The following is a 17,216-nucleotide window of genomic DNA, read 5'->3' on the forward strand; positions in this document are numbered from 1 at the left end:
AACTAATAAAGTGAACCGGCTTGCTGAAGCCATAAGCTGGTTAGAAGAGCCAGGATGACCTCAAGCTGCATCTTTGAGGTTCTCATCTTCCCCCAGCACCATGCTACTCCTATGTCACACTAGGCTTAGATTTTAATCTTTTCATGAATTTATCTTCCCAACAAGAATGTAAGTCTCTTAAAATCTCTGTATATTTTGCCCCTTAGCTCATGTGAAGTATACAGCAAATCTGTGATAAACGATACAAAGAAAACCAGTACAATACACTACTAAATAATCCCAGAATTGCCATAAACCTAAAGTGCTCAAAGATCTGTACTTTTAACCCCAACTGTAGCAAATTCTGGCCCCTACTGGTTTTTTTTTTTTATCTATTAAAGATAGAAAATACTAACCCCTCTCAACTGTCTAATGGTCTTAAATAGCCCAAACATAATGACGCACAGCCCTTTGGAGCAAACAAAGTACTCCACCATCTGGAATAAAAACCAGAGTGTGTGGAAGTGTATTCCTGAATCAGTACAAATATTCATATTGGAAGTGGAAAAGCTACTGATACATTCCACTGGAACTTTTTTAAAGTGGTCTAAGGTTTTCTATCTGTAAAATAGAGTTCAAAAAAATAAGACAGAGGGACTTCCTTGGTGGTCCAGTGGCTAATACTCCGCACTCTCAATGTAGGGGGCCCGGGGTTCGATTCCTGATCAGGGAACTAGATCCCACATGCCGCAAAGAAGATCCCAAACGCAGCAACTAAGACCCGGAGCAGCCAAATAAAATAGTAAGGCAGAAAGTTACGTTAACTGTTTATTCTCCAAACTGGCAGTTCTCAAAATATGATCTGGGAACCCCAGGGAAACTCAAAGACCCTTTCAAGGGATATATGAGGTCAAAATTATTTTCATCATAATGCTATGATGTTACTTTCCTTTTTCACACTCATTCTTTCATGAGTATGAGTGGAGTTTACTCATGAGTGTGATAGTACAACCTATTAAGTGCAGAAGCAGATATGAATCCAGCTGTCTTCTATTAAGGCAGACACTAAAGGGACTTGTGAGTATAATGATGCCACTCTTCTTACTAAATTGGGTTTTGTTCTGGAAAACATGGGTAATTTTTTATTAAAAATGCTTCCATGTTTCTTTTTAACTAAATTTATAAATATTTTTTTAATTTCTCAGTTTTAATTTCCAGTACAGTAAATATAACATATATTCAGGCATACCTCATTTTATTGCACTCATTTTATTGTGCTCCACAGATACTGCATTTTTTCCTTTTTTTTTTTTTTTTTTTTTTTTTTACAAATTGAAGGTTTGTGGCAACCCTGCAACAAGCAAATCTATCGGCACCATTTTTCCAACAGGATTTGCTCACTTCATGTCTCTGTATCACATTTTGGTAATTTTCGCAAATTTTCAATTTTTTTCAGTTGTTATGTTCGTTATGGTCATCTATGATGAGTGATCTTTGATGTTACTATTGTAACAGATTACAATAAAGATGTAAAAGATTACAATTCATGGAAAGCTAATATGATTGTTAGCATTTTTTAGCAATAAGGTATTTTTTTACCTAAGGTATGTACATTTTTCTCAGACCTAATGCTATTGTACACTCACTGGACTACAGTATAGTGTAAACATAAATTTTATACGCACTGGGAAAACCGCAAAATTCATGCGACTCACTTTATTGGTGATATTCACTTTATTGCAGTGGTCTGGAACGGAAACTATTGTATCTCTGAGATGTGCCTGTATAGCTGACAAAAACAAAAACTTCTCAGAGTCAGCCTGGGAACCGACACCAATTTAGGAGGAGAATTTAACGAAATTAAATTTGAGTAAAGAATTTTATTCTAACTGGTGCATATCTGCATGCACATGATTTTAAGTTAGAAGATATCGGGCTGGGGTTAGGCAGAGAGGGAAATGGACCAATTACCTCGTGTGACTTTTGAGTTTTCATACCAAACCAAAAGTGCAAGTTTCAGTATAAACAATCTAATTCGTAGGTGAACTAAATCATAGATTGTGCTTAATTCAATAACGCTTCAGCTTGTGCACTGAGGAAGGATTAATGAGCAAGCATCTTATGAATATACCAAACCTCCACCCTCACCCCCCCAAAAAACAACAGAAAGAAATGGAGAGAAAAAAACAAAAAGCAAAAAAACCTGAGCAGGTGAGAGGGCAGACAAAGGACTGATGTTCAGAAACTTCAGTGGGTTTCTGAACTCAGTATCCATACAGACAGACTTACATCCCCAGCCACTCATTAAAATATACCAAGAAGTCTACTTTACTGTTCTCACTGCTTACCTCCAGCTAAGAGTCAGAAAACTAATGCATTTTTTCCGTTTCCCCACAGGGAAATCCAGATGCAGAGGATACCATGCAATGCCTCCAAGAGACACGTAGTGACATTCAGACATTTGTCTGAAATTTGTAAATATCGTGGTAACTGTTGTATTCCCAGGTGTTGACCTCATAATTTGAAATCAACCCATAGAACAAAGGTAACCTCTGCTTCATTTGAAATTAAAAGAACTATATTCATTATGTCTCCCCACTATTTCCAGTATATATATTTAAGCATTAATGTATATAGCTCTATATTAAGTATTAGAGGAATTAAAATGTATACGACAACGCCCACACCCTCAAGATTATTCATTAAAAGTTCAAACAATTAAATAAAAACAAAAGATGTCACCAATTATCTCTCAAATGCATGACAGCCAATGAGTGCTTTTAGCGCTGAAGACACGACAGAATCATTGGGGAATTCTTCCGAATAGAGTCTTAAACTAGTCCTTAAGGGTCATTTTTCTAAACCAAATTATTTAATCCTAAATATAAAAAAGAAGCCTGGCTCACCAAAAACATTACTTTGGTAAAGTACTTTAAAATAAGGTACATAACTGCCATTTCTCAAAATAATGTTCACCCTAAACGTTGATCTTTTCAAACTATTGAATAATGTCACTAGAAATACTGGAGAAGTCCAATTTGAACATTTTTCTCAGAAAAAAATGTCACTTTTCAAATTATGGTTTAATGAAGATTTGGCTTCAAGGATATTCATCCCAGGACTGTTTTTTTTTTTTTGGCCACACCACACGGCATGTGGGATCTTAGTTCCCCGACCAGGGATCGAACCTGTGCCCCCTGCAGTGGAAGGGGGAGTCTCAACCACTGGACTGCCAGGGAAGTCCATCCCAGGACTGTTTTTAATAGTAAAAAATTGGTTACCACCAAAAAAAAAAAAAAAGTATGTTACAATCATCAATGGAATACAATGGAGCAATTAAAAATTACAGAGTAAAATATGTATTTACATGGAGAGATAGTCACTCCATTTCAGGTGAAAAAACTAATCAGTATGTAGAATTATCCCATTTCGTAAACAAATACAAATGTACTTAGAGATACAAATTATCAGTTGAAGCTGATTATGAAGGATTGAATTTATGGATAATTTTTATGTTCTTTATAGTACTTATAAGAATTTTAAAGTGCCTACAGTGCACACATATCAATTCTGTGATGAGGAAAAAAAGTATATCATTTTAAAAACACTAATTCTATGTTCCTGACTGATCAATGCCTTCCTCTACCTTGGCAGGTTAGAAGACATCCAAAGATGTTTTTAAGTTCTTCTCACCCATAGTCAGTGGATGACAGAAATTGTTACAAGACAGCTTCCCTGGTGGCACAGGGGTTGTGAGTCCGCCTGCCAATACAGAAGAGATGGGCTTGAGCCCTGGTCTAGGAAGATCCCGCATGCTGTGGAGCAACTAAGCCCGGGCGCCACAACTATGAGCTCACGCTCTAGGGCCCACGAGCCACAACTGAGCCCATGGAGCCCGTGTGCCACAACTACTGAAGCCCGAGCGCCCTGGAGCCCGTGCTCTGCAACAGGAAAAACCACTGCAATGAGAAGCCCATGCACCGCAACTAGAGAAAGCCCGCGCGCAGCCACGAAGACCCAACGCAGCCAAAAATAAATAAAAATTAACTAATTAATTTTTAAAAAATTGTTACAATATAAACTTTTGCCCAAGGGTCAAAACTCTGCTAGAAAAAAACAAAACAAAACAAAACTCTCGCGTGAGTTTAATTAAATCTACAGCTAACAAGCATCAGGCTTCTCAGGCAACTTGCAACACTTCGCGAGCTAAGAAAATAAAACTATTAAAACATAATTTTTCGACAAGGAAAAGGACGTCGGGGACTTTGAAGTAATGTGCTCTGGGAAGGTGTTACACATTCGAATCCCAAACAAAATAATCTTGACATGAATCTGAGCTGAAAACCCAGGGGTGGTACAAAAGCCAAGCCTGTCAGCAGAGTTCCAACTCGTGGTCCATGCTCCTTACGAATCAGGGAAGGCAGCAATAACATACCTAAGCTATTTTAAATACTGAAGGGGAAAAAGCGAATGAAAAATAGGCTGTGCGGGGCTTCCCTGGTGGCGCAGTGGTTGAGAGTCCGCCTGCCCATGCAGGGGACACGGGTTCGTGCCCCGGTCTGGGAAGATCCCACATGCCGCGGAGCGGCTGGGCCCGTGAGCCATGGCCGCTGAGCCTGTGCGTCCGGAGCCTGTGCTCCGCAATGGGAGAGGCCACAACAGTGAGAGGCCCAAGTACCGCAAAAAAAAAAAAAAAAAAAAAATAGGCTGTGCGCAGTAAGGACTCATACAGTAACTGAAACCAAGGTGAATCCTTCGCATTAGGCTTAAATGTTATTACCACACCCACCCCTCCTACTGGTTAGAAAATACTGTGTCTGGTTAAAAAAATGTTAAGGGGCAGCAATACTTATTTTTTATACAGCTTGCCGGACAAAATCGTTCATGAGGGATCCATCCAAGAAAATAAATAAATAAATGGGTGCATAATAGAGAAGGTTGGGAACCAGGACTGCAGGGAATCCACAGCACCACCGAAGACCCATGACACCCAAGACCAATGACACCTCGTGGTGCCCCTGAGGGTGGCAAGGCAGCAGGCAGGACTTCAGGTGGTATGCGAGGTGGGAAAGGGCCAGCGTGGCCAAGTGGCCGCTGTCAGCACTGACCTGATGACCAGGGACACAGAGAGAGGACGAGAGGCAGGGCTTCAACGCCAGGCCCCTGCAATTCCCATCTGAGCACCTGGATATTTTAAAGAATAAACACCAGCTGCTGTAGTCTGAGTTGCCAATTCTTCTTTTCTTCCCATTTGCCGCTGCACTGAATCACCAGCCCAGCTCTGGACACCTAGTTCTAACAACCAGGCAGCATGGTCCCATTATTAATAACCACAGGGCAGGGTGCCAAGAGGCCATCTAATCTGGCTCTTTGGCTCTATTCTAAACCCTACTTTACGGGGTAAAGGCTAAAAAAAAATCGCTTGGTGTTTCCCAAACATATATTTTAGGCTACAGTATCCTCATAGGCTATTTATTTGCAACAAAATACTGTGGCTATTTCCTCTTCTATATTAAAACAAAAACAAAACAAACAACAACAAAAAACCCACTTAATAGTTCTTTCTAGAGTAATACCAGTTTGGTTCCCTCCGTCCCCTGACATCCTCTTATGAGCTATCCATATTCAGCGTCCCTTAAAATCTGCTTCCTACTAAGCATTTATTTTCTATCTCTTATTTTTGCCAGTTGTGTGTTCTAAACATAACTTGTCAATGTTCATCTTTTCAAAAAGGTAAAGAATGACTATTAGTACACCGTGGCCAACCACTTAAACATAGCAATTCAATAATTCACTGCACTTTTATTTAAAAAATCAATTTATCACTTGAGCTTTTTTTCCCCTCCTATGCTTATATGAAAAAGGTTATCTGGTAGAAAGGCACTGTTCTTCAATAGCTTAAATGTCTGTCTGTCAACTCCCTGAAAGGACAGTAGAGTGCACGAATCACTTCAGTCACCTCAGCTTGGCAAATAATTGATCTCTCCCACAGCCCTGCAATGATTCATTACACAGCCCAGCCAGCCAGCAAGGCTCCATTAGACCTGACTAGTCCAAGACACCAAGGCATACACTCCCCAAGACAGCCCTGCAGGAGCCCATGAGGCCAAGGACCAGCAAATGAAGGCCACTCCGAGCACTGCTGGCCTTGCTGGCCCTCGAAGTTGAAACATTCCCATTCAGACTTGATTGCGCTTAAGTAAGAAGTAAGAACTTAGGTAACAGAATTCCCAAAGTAATTTTTAAAAGTACTGTCTCATAAAACCTGACTCAGGACTTGGGCCTCATTATTCAAAATTCCTCAGTCTATTTCCTCATGTCTAAGTAGCTGTTAATAGTAAAACACATGATCTATTTATTAACTTTAGAAAAACATCACTACATAAAATGTACAGATTGGTTTTAAGATTTACAGGGTTTCCAAAAACATTAAAATAGGGGGGGAAAAAGCAATTTGAAGTTAGGAAAAGATGGTAATTTTGAAAATATCTGGACCGTTAAACATAGGAAATGCACATATATTAAGAAAGTTAATTTTTAAAAGGTATATTATACTCAGTAGAACTATTTTTAAAAGCTTTGAAAAGCATCCTTTCATACAAAACTTGATGTGCTAATTTGCCCTTACGGAATTTAAAGACACCTAGAGATTAGGCTTCATTAGTTTCCTTTGAGTAGTTAAATACATTACACATTCTCTTCTGTGGCATTTGGTTTATGAGGATATGATGCCTTTTTATTAATGAAAAATTTCACACAACAAATGGTCAGGTTCAATGATTCAGCCATGGTCACAACTAGGATCACGGGGCGGTATGAGATTCTAAAGTAACTTACGTTCTCTCTGGGCCTCATTTTCCTTTTATTAAACATGGCTAACAGATGCTTATATGTAAGTATACATGGCAGGGACTATACAGAGCTCTACAGATGTAACTTGGTGGTATCATTATCTTCCCTCATAAATAAGCATAGAAAGAAAATACAGGTAAGCGTTTAAATTTTACAGTCATTTAAAGAAAACTAAGTCAGAAATTGTGTATCAAAGAAAGCACAATGGATTCACATTCCTCACTGGAAAAAGAGCAATTAAGCAAGTACTTTAATTTCCCTAAATTTCCCAGTGGATTACATCTGCTTCAGAAGTAAGGTAAACACAGTGCAATGGTGTCTTTATTATTCACTAAGCACTTTTCAGGCGACACATTCTGAAGTCTTTTCTAAACAGACTACTCCTCGGATAATATTCACCTGACTGGCTACCAGCTGAAAAGAGGAGTGACTCAAGTTTTAAACCAATTTCCCACTGATTTAATTGAACAAGAGCACAGCAAAGAGATGTGTCAACTATTTCTACTTTTCAGTTTGACCCCATGTAAAGCTCTCAGTTATGTGAGTGCTAAGTTATGGAAAGCATACGGACTGAGTGAGCATCTGCAGGGCACCAAGTTGTAAGAGTTAAATCTGGGTCCCCTCCTGCCCCCCTCACATGGATGAGGACCTAATGGTTTGGTGGTTTTCTCGACTGAGAAAGTCAAAGCTACTCAAACCTAACTTTTAATTTACTGTGGAAAATAACTTAATAGCATAAATCAATGCCATTGGACCAAAGGAAATACACACTTAAAAATAAAAAGAATGGATTGATGGATAGGCAAATGATTAAATACAGCACAAAAGAATCTAGATGGTGGGCACATACGGTGCTAAGTATATAATGGTTTCAACTTTTCTGGATATTTGAAAATTTTCATAATAAAGTACTGGGGGAATTCAAAATTGTAATCACAATAAAGGAGACAGCAGGCCCCACAGGGAATAACCACAGCCTGGAAGGAAAGACACTGGTTCTCAGCCTAATCCCAGTAACTCACAAAGTTTACAACTGTAAAGGGTCTTGGGAATTCCCCAGGACAGGTAAAATACATGGTTTTGAGTCTGTGAAAAACTAGAAAAATAGGAGCATAGCGTTTTCAAAAAACTAAAAACTGTTCTTTTTGCTGAAATTATATGCCTCTACACTTCTGATTTAAAATATCCTTTATTTCATGAACCGTTGCTGATAGTAAATAAGAAAGTTGGTTTTTTTATGTCCCTACTTAGCAGTCAAATCTGATCACCCTTGATATCTCATCAATTTCCTCATCTCCTACCTTTGATGTATAATTCCTTGACCTACCTTCAGCAAGAATCCCCCTATCCTTGACGTTTCCTCTTAGTAATTTTCTATCCACTGACCTCATCACTCTGTTCTTGGGTTATAAATTTCCATCTGTCTTTGCTGTAGTTGGAGTTGAGTCTGATCTCTCTCCCCTAATACAATGCCCCTATTGCAATAGTCTTGAATAAAGTCTTTCTTACCTTTTTAACAAGTGTCAGGATAATTTTTTCTTTATTCATACCTTTACACAGGTATGTATAAAGGTCTTGCGACCTTCAGGTAAAGAGGGCTTCGCAGCTAATCATAATGCTTGCTGAAAAGAACAATCTGCTTCCCTAGTGTGACTTAAAGGCTCCAAATACTGAGATTTGAAATTGCCCAGAAGCATTAAGACATTAAAAACAAAACAAACAACTTCCCCCACCCGCAGTGTTGGTCTCTTGTAATCTTAATAGTCCATGATTTCACTTCAATTTAATTTCAAAGAATGACACTAAAGGGGGAAAGACTATGCCATAAGATTTTCTTGAGGATGATGACTGTGTCTTATATTATGGACCCAGCATACGAATGAAATGATTTCATTGACTGGATGAGAGAAGTAATGGAAGCAGATGAATGTTGTTTATTTCCTGAGGGAGAATGGCATAAATTCAAGGGGGAAAAATATCAATCCTCTGTTCAAATTAGACAAATCAGAGAAAATTTTTAAACTAACTTATTTTTAAAATTTTTTAGTTAAGAAAACAAGTCCATTTACATGCATCAAAAAGAATAGGAATAAACGTAACCAAGGAGGTAAAAGACCAGACCTGCACACTGAAAACTATAAGACACTGATAAATTAAGTTGAAGACACAAATAAATGAAAAGATATTCTATGATCATGAGTTGAAAGAATATTGTTAAAATGTCCATACTACTCAAAGCAATCTACAGTTTCAACGCAATTCCTATCAAAATTACAATGGCATCTTTCACAGAAATAGAACAAACAAGCCTAAAATTTGGATGGAACCACATTAGACCTCAAATAGCCAAAGCAATCTTTAACAAGAACGAAACTGGAGGCATCACACTTCCTGATTTAAAACTATATTATAAAGTGAGAGTAAATCCAAACAGTATGGTATGGGCATGAAAACAGACACATAGATCAATGGAGCAGAAAGAGTCCAGAAAAGAGTCCAGAAATAAACTCATACCTATATGGTAAATTAATTTATGACAAAGCAGCCAAGAACATACAGTGGGGAAAGGTCAGTCTCTTCATAAGTGGTGTTGGGGAAAATGGACAGCACATGCAAAAGAAAAACTGAATTACTACCTTATATCATACATGAAATTAACTCAAAATGGATTAAAAACTTGAATGTAAGACCTGAACCCATAAAACTCCTAGAAAACATAGGCAGTAGGCTCCTTGACATTGATCTTGGTGATGAGTTTTTGGATTTGACACCAAAAGCAAAGGCAACAAGAGTAAAAATAAACAAGTAGAATTACATCAAACTCAAAAGCTTCTGCACAGCAAACGAAACCATCAAAGAAATTAAAAGACAATCTACCAAATGGGAGAAAATATTTGCAAATCACATATCTGATAAGCGGTTTATAGCCAAAATATATAAAGAACTCATATAAGTAAACAGCAAAAAAAAAAAATCTGATCTTTAAAATGAGTGGAGGATACAAATAGACATTTTGCCAAAGACATACAGATGGCCAATAGGTACATGAAAAGGTGTTCAATATCACTAATCATGAGGGAAACGCAAATCAGAACCACAATAAAATACCATCTCACACCTCTTAGAATGGCTATTATCAAAAAGATGAGAAATAACAAGTGTCGATAAAGATGTGGAAAAAAAGGAACCTTTGTGCATTATTGATGGGAAGATAAATTAGTGTAGCCAATATGGAAAACAGTACGGAGATCTCTCAAAAAATTAAAAATAGAACTATCATATGATCTAGCAATTTCACTTCTAGGTATTTATCTGAAGGAAACAAAAATACTAACTCAAAAAGATATCTCCGTTACCAAGTTCATTGCAACATTATTTACAGCAGCCAAGACATGGAAACAACCTAAGTGTCCATCAATGGATGAATTAAAAAAATATGAGATATATATATATTCCATATATATAATATTCCATATATATACTGGAATATTATTCAGCCATAAAAAAGAAGGAAATCCTGCCATTGACAACATGAATGGACCTTAAGGGCATTATGCTAAGTGAAATAACTCAGAGAAAGACAAATACCATATGATCTCACTTATATTTGGAATCTTAAAGAAGCAAAAAACTGGCCACTCTCGCCCTCTGAGATGGCCCACACTCTGTGGAGTGTGTTTCTCTCTAAATAAATCCACTTCTTACCTAAATAAAGAAAAGAAAAAAACAACCGAACTCACAGACACAGAATTGTACAAACTTCCAGTTATCAAATAAGTCCTGGGGATGTAATGTACAGCATGGTGACTATAGTTAATAATACTGTATTGTATATTTGAAAGTTGCTAAAAGTTCTCATCACAAAAAAAACTGTATCTGTGTGTGGTGATGGGTGTTAACTAGACTTATCGTGGTGATTATTTCACAGTACATGCATATATGAATCATGCTGTACACTTGAAACTAGTATGTCATGTCAATTATATCTCAAATTTCTAAGTTATCTTCAATAACATTATACATTTTTAGAAAACAATTCTATCATGCAGTCAGTTTTAAGTTATCAGTCGGTATGGATGTAACTGTTGACATAATAAGGAAGCACTGTGTGGTGGGGCAAAATCAGAGACGATGTCTATGTAACTGGGGCTGCAACACAGGATAAACAAAACCCCTCACGATAATTAAATCCTCTACCCGAAGCATCACTAGTCTTTGAAGGAAGCTGATCCATGTTTCTAAGAAAAAGGACAGCCCAGGAGCTCCACCCCTGAGGGGACGACTTCATTATAATCTGAAAAATGGAGGAGAGCTTAGCCACCTGCTTTCAAATAGGAAATTAATACCTTCTGCAGGTTAGTAGAAAGGTAGATGAAATATTTTAGGCTACTCTGCACGGATCTGCAGAAAAGCGCTATGGAGAGCTCCGTTAAGTGAAAGCCCCCTAACACCACACCCCACTCATTTCTTTTCTTCCTTACCCAACAAGAAGTGGAGAACCTCAAGGTTCTTCAGTTGCAAAAGTCAAAGAGGGAGTTCCCAGGGAGGAGCTCTGCTACCAGGTGTAAGAGGGGTGGGTGTACTAGAGGCCAGAAGGGAAAAACAAAGGGCAGGGGATTTCTGAGCTCTGCGGTCGGAGAAATAGCGGTTTCTCTGCTATCAGCAATACACAGCCCATTTTTGGATTGGGCTGTTTGTTTTTTTGTTATTGAGCTGCATACAGAGTGAAGTAAGTCGGAAAGAGAAAGACAAATTCCATATGCTAACACATATATATGGAATCTAAGAAAAAACAATGTCATGAAGAACCTAGGGGTAAGATAGGAATAAAGACACAGACCTACTAGAGAATGGGAATAAAGACACAGACCTACTAGAGAACGGACTTGAGGACACAGGGAGGGGGAAGGGTAAGCTGGGACGAAGTGAGAGAGTGGCATGGACATATATACACTACCAAATGTAAAATAGATAGCTAGTGGGAAGCAGCCGCACAGCACAGGGAGATCAGCTAGGTGGTTTGTGACCACCTAGAGGGGTGGGATAGGGAGGGTGGGAGGGAGACGAAAGAGGGAAGAGATATGGGAACATATGTATAACTGATTCACTTTGTTATAAAGCAGAAACTAACACACCATTATAAAGCAATTATACTCCAATAAAGATGTCAAAAAAAAAACAATACACAGCCAACTAATGCAATTTATTCGTAATTGCTAATTAGTGCCAATGACTGGGGAGATGGAAGAGCCTATAGATTCCAAAATAAATCCAAATACTTGTGGGCCGTTTGCTGGATTTAAATAAGGTTAAATTTCAACAAAATTTTCACAATCTTGAACTTCGTGAGGCAGAAAGAACTTATATAATGCACATTTAACAGAAACTCTCAAAGTAGCTTTCTTTAAATACCCATGTCTGGGGCACTTTTATAAGAAAGGTAATAGGAAAAAAATTGCATAGTTACAGATATAATCTAAATAAGGTAATACTATAATTATGATTTATTCTTTCTGTACAAGCAAAGAAATTTACCACTGATAAAACTTGAATATGATGCTTTCATATACAGAGCACTGCATATTCTCTGCATTATCTACTGTCGTAGTTTCAGGCACAAACTCCACATCCACTACATCCAACTGACCATCAGTGGGAAAGAGGTTGGGAAAAAGGTCAAGAAGAAGAAAAGTCAAAATGCACTTCTAACCTATTAAAAACTGAACTGACTTCCGGGTCCTTGAAGCACTTGGGTGGTTATTTAAACTTGTGGAAAAGAAAGGAAGCAGCTACCATGTGAGGTCTCTGGGTCAGACTATTGTTTCCCATGGGCTCTCTCTGAACAGGTCTAACAGGCTAAGTCAGTGATTCAACACCAAACTAAAAAATAAAACTTGCTAATCAATGTTTTTGGAAAGATTTTAGCTCCGTGGATGTTATCTGTAACTACAATGCTTTACAACCTAGCATATAGCCCTGAATCAAATGGCTAAACTTCTCAGCCACGATATGAGGCTTTCTGAGGAGCAGGAAATTCCACCTCGCACAATGCCAATAAATACTGAATAAATGAGGGACTTCTGTTTCTGGATCCCCAAATCTTACAGGGATCACTTAAGCTAATTCTCTAGTTCTATAACCTACAGAGTATCTCCTTCTTAAAGGGATTAACAATATGTTGCAAAAAATAGACCATTTTACCTTTTTTTTTTAAGATGTTCAGGGTAGGAGTTTAGTAATTAATTAATTAATTTTTGCTGTGTTGGGTCTTCGTTTCTGTGCGAGGGCTTTCTCTAGTTGTGGCAAGCGGGGGCCACTCTTCATCACAGTGCGCGGGCCTCTCACTATCGCGGCCTCTCTTGTTGCGGAGCACAGGCTCCAGACGCGCAGGCTCAGTAGTTGTGGCTCACGGGCCTAGTTGCTCCGCGGCATGTGGGATCCTCCCAGACCAGGGCTCGAACCCGTGTCCCCTGCATTAGCAGGCAGATTCTCAACCACTGCGCCAACAGGGAAGCCCTCACTTTTCTTTTTTTTTTTTTTTTTCCTACCATACAAAAGTTCAACAACACCAGAGTTCAACTCTCCTCCAACTCCTCCGTCACCAAGTGATGCCAATTCTTCCTCCCCAGGAAGGTTTACAAAGTAGCTCACTTTCTGGAAAGGTAAACAAACCGCTTCTGATTCAAGCTGTGACTCTGAGCACCGCTCTGATCCCCACTCTGAGCAATCTTCCTACCAATTCTATCCCTCTAAGGTACGTTCCAGAACAAAGAGAACTCCTCCTCCCAGTATATCCTGGGCAGTATTACTGGAAGTGGCCTCTGACCATAACCACAGTTCCTACTAGTCTGTCTCTCGTCTTCCCTATTTCAGCCATTTTGATCATTCAGGATGTATTTTTGCAGGAAGATAAACTATAGTTCAAAGTTTGAGGAAGTGGTACAGTACAACATCTGACAGAGGGAAGTGACAACATTTGTATACAGGTCTTTGCTTGAATTAACAAGTATGGACTACTTTTATAACTAGCTTTAATAATTAAACATCTTACAGTGGCCTTTCGAACCTACAACTGAACCTCCCTCGTGTCCTAGTCTAGGGTAAGATAAGCTTCTTAGAGATAAGGAAGCTAACTACGCCTCCCACACGTCTCATTTCAGATTCCCTTATATTCTTTACAGCCCTTGGCACATCGTGTGCTTGTCATAGGATCCAAACATTTTGAAACGGGTTGTTTTTTTCCCCTTTCCTTTCCTTCCTGCTAACTGAGGTACTCCTTTTACGTGTCCAAGTAGCTTCCACATTCTGTGTTTTAAACATCTTTCTTCTTATCTCTCTGCCCTTCAGATAGGTGCCCTTGCCCTGGGGAACCCACTGGAGTGACAATGGGCCCTACACATTTAGGTTTTTGACAGGCACGAGGTCCCCCACCTACAGAATTGTAGGACACCGTATGCCTCCAAGTTGCCTTTGGCCTTGCAAAGGTCCAAATGGTCGTTTAAACTTTTTTTTTCAATCGAGAAACAGTACTTGGTGTTTTGGCAGGCATTTTTCCCTCACACAGGTGTTTTTGCTTTGGCTTTCTCCTGAAACGTATAATGATATTTTCTACCTCCCCAACCTCACCGTTCTCTACCATGCTTTGCCCTTTATTATGTGTTAAATTTTATTGTTTTAGCACCCATCACTCTCACTTCTGTGTCCTCACTGTTTTTACACACTCCAGTCATCTATCCCCAATTATATATATTTTCTATTTCAGCCGGTGGAGAAATGGTTGTATGATGAAAGGCAAAGGAAAAGAGAATTCGAGATTCTAGGAAGAGCGTCTCCCAAACCAACCCTTACCCGGGAACCCGGAGCGTCGGGAACCAGGCCTGCTCGGGGGTATCCGGGACACCAGAACAGGGTCAGCATCGAAGCGCCCAGGCGTCGGGAGAGCTGATTGGTTCCCCGATGAACCAATCAGCGGGCGACGCTGTGCACTGGTAAGGGAGGGCCAAGATAATAGAGCGGATGAAGTTAAAGGAAAAGGGGCAGGTGTGCCAGGCACCAAGGGTTTGCGTGCACTTTTGCACACCCACCTGGTCATTATTAATCCCGGAACTCTGGTCTGCTAAATTCCACCTTCCGAGTTTCCCAGTTTCATAACGCTGAATAGGGGAAGAAACATTACCCTAACGTTCATAAAACGGTCATTAATGGTGAATGGAAGAGTAGCCGTAGGGTTGGGGGAAGGCCATTAAAATCCTTCCTCTCTCCTTTCCCAGTTCCACTCCAGGTCGTCAACCTAACTCAATCGGTTCTTGAAATAGTAGATCACTCAAACTCTCGCTTAATTGCCAAAACTGATTACCAAAATGCTATCATTAGACACCTGGAAGAAGTTTCCCCCTCCCCAAGGACAGGGGGAAACAATATTGGCGTTTACTAAAGGCGCAGGGTTTTCCTACCTGCTAAAGGACAAGCGAATGAGCTCTCAGGCTGAAATCAGAGAAACTGAGACCTTCTGAACTGTGCAACCAAACACGGGGCCGCGGCCGCTTCCAGGGCTCGGACAACCGCCCCACCCCGCAAACCCTGGCGCAGGGACAGTTTCTCCAAGCTCTACCTCACAAACTTCACGCGGAGGCACAAAGATTTGGGGGTAATGGGAGCACAAATACCAGATTTCCCTTCTGTGTTTCAAACTTCAGCAGAGCTGTTCCACGCTCTTTCTTCCAAGTGTCACAGCCACCAGATTCACAGCCGCTTCCAGCCTTAGCTTTCCCACGGTCCAGCGCTGCCACCCACCCATCTACCACCCAAACCCGGGCTGGAGACGCCGCGCCCTCGGGGTTGGGGGAAAGGGGAGTGGGAGAAGAGAGAAATGGCCAGTGTCAGTAAAGAGGTGCCCGCCGAGGCCTGGACGCCAGCGGAGGGCCCTGGGGCCGAGGAACAAGGAGAGAGGAGGGCTGGAAGCGTGCGGGGAAGGGCCGCGAGGAGAGCAAGGGCGCCGCCGGTGTCGCTGCACTCACTCTGCGTAGCCAGTGGCCCAGGGCAGCCGCCGGGTCTCCTTGAGAATGAGGATGGGGCGGGCGATGTGGTCGGCGCTGCACTCCACCTCGTCCTGAGACAGCCCCAGGAACTCGGGTCGCCCGTAGGGGAAGCGCAGGGGCAGGTCCGAGCCTCCGCAGCCGCCGCCGCCGTGCTCGGAGCCTGAGCTGCCAGCCATGATGCCGCCCATGAAATTGGCCACGGCAGATTTCACTCGAGTGAGCATATTACTCCGGCGCCCGGCAGCAGCGGTGCGAGCAGTGGGCGGCGGCTGGGGCCGGGCGAGGCGCAGCGCGGGGCATGCAGGCTGCGGCGGGCGCACGGGCAGCCGGGCCGGTGGGCGCGCCGCGCTGCTCCCAGAGCCTAGTGCTGCAAGGGGCCGAGCTCCGGCCTCCCGCGCTCAGTGCAGCCGCCGCCGCCCCCTCCCCCCGCTACACTTCCGCAATGGAGCGGCATGGAGCGGGCCGGCCGGGCCGGGGGAGATGCCGAGCGCTCCGGGAGCGGCTGGGAGGCCGCAGCTTCAGCAGGTCCCTTCCCCGCCTGCTGCGCTCGACTCCTGCGTGAGCGGAACTGAGCCCACCCGGCGAGTCCGCGGAGCCGGCGCAGCTGCTGCCAAGGCTACCGCCGCCGTCGAGTCATGTGATAATACGGCTGCAAGGGCTCCAGCGGCTGCGGGGCCGTAGCTCAGCCCCTCCCCTGCCGGCCCGAGCGAGGCTCGCACCCGGACCGTGACCTCCTGGGGGAGGAGGAGCCAAGCCGGGTCTGTACCTGGCGGAGAGGATGGGGGCGCTGTGAGCTGGTGGCTGTACAGGTGTTAGGGGAGGTCACGTGGAGCCGGGCCTCCGGGAAAAGCCAGTTGAATCCGCTCGAGGAGAAATGCTGCCTACGCCTTCGAGAAAGGAAACTTCGGGAGCTGAAAGGGGAGACAGGTGGAATCCCGGTGGGACGGCTCCAAGTTCTGTAGTGGAAAGAGGAACACCTGGTGTGAGAGATTTCGGAGCTTTCAAGAAACAAAAAGCAACAACCCACAATGGTTGCACAAAAATCATTAAAAGTTTTTCCCTAGGCATTTCTAAAATTCCTTTTCTTTTTTTTTCATTACCACCACACGCATCATTATCTGCGGAGCAGACCCTGTTTCGAACCCAGAATAAGCTTAATGGCGAAGAAAACAAAAGAGCTCTAAGAAATCAGAAAAAAGCACCATTTTACCTAGTACTTAACTGCTTAATAGATTTATACAAGCATTTTCCTTCAACATAACAGCGAAACCAAAGTATCTTTTCAAAGCTGACCCTTGATACACTTAATGCAGCCTTTTCTCTTCTTAATTCGAAACATTGTTATAA

General features: G+C 41.7%; 1 protein-coding gene across 4 annotated transcripts in view; it reads right to left on the minus strand.

Moving 5' to 3' along the window:
* The window catches only part of PPM1H (protein phosphatase, Mg2+/Mn2+ dependent 1H), a 264,482-nt gene extending 247,974 nt beyond the window's left edge, over positions 1–16,508 (minus strand). For 2 of the 4 annotated variants that reach the window (XM_049693974.1, XM_004276584.3), the window contains exon 1: positions 15,849–16,493. In XM_049693974.1, the coding sequence (XP_049549931.1) occupies positions 15,849–16,093 (245 nt within the window). In that variant the 5' untranslated portion in view covers positions 16,094–16,493. Of the gene's footprint in view, positions 1–15,848 lie in introns of all 4 variants that reach the window. The other 2 variants (XM_049693973.1, XM_049693972.1) reach the window with 2 other exon arrangements.
* Positions 16,509–17,216: the final 708 nt, after the last annotated feature.

The sequence above is a fragment of the Orcinus orca genome, chromosome 11, assembly GCF_937001465.1.
Source record: "Orcinus orca chromosome 11, mOrcOrc1.1, whole genome shotgun sequence".
Classification (NCBI taxonomy): Eukaryota; Metazoa; Chordata; class Mammalia; order Artiodactyla; family Delphinidae; genus Orcinus; species Orcinus orca.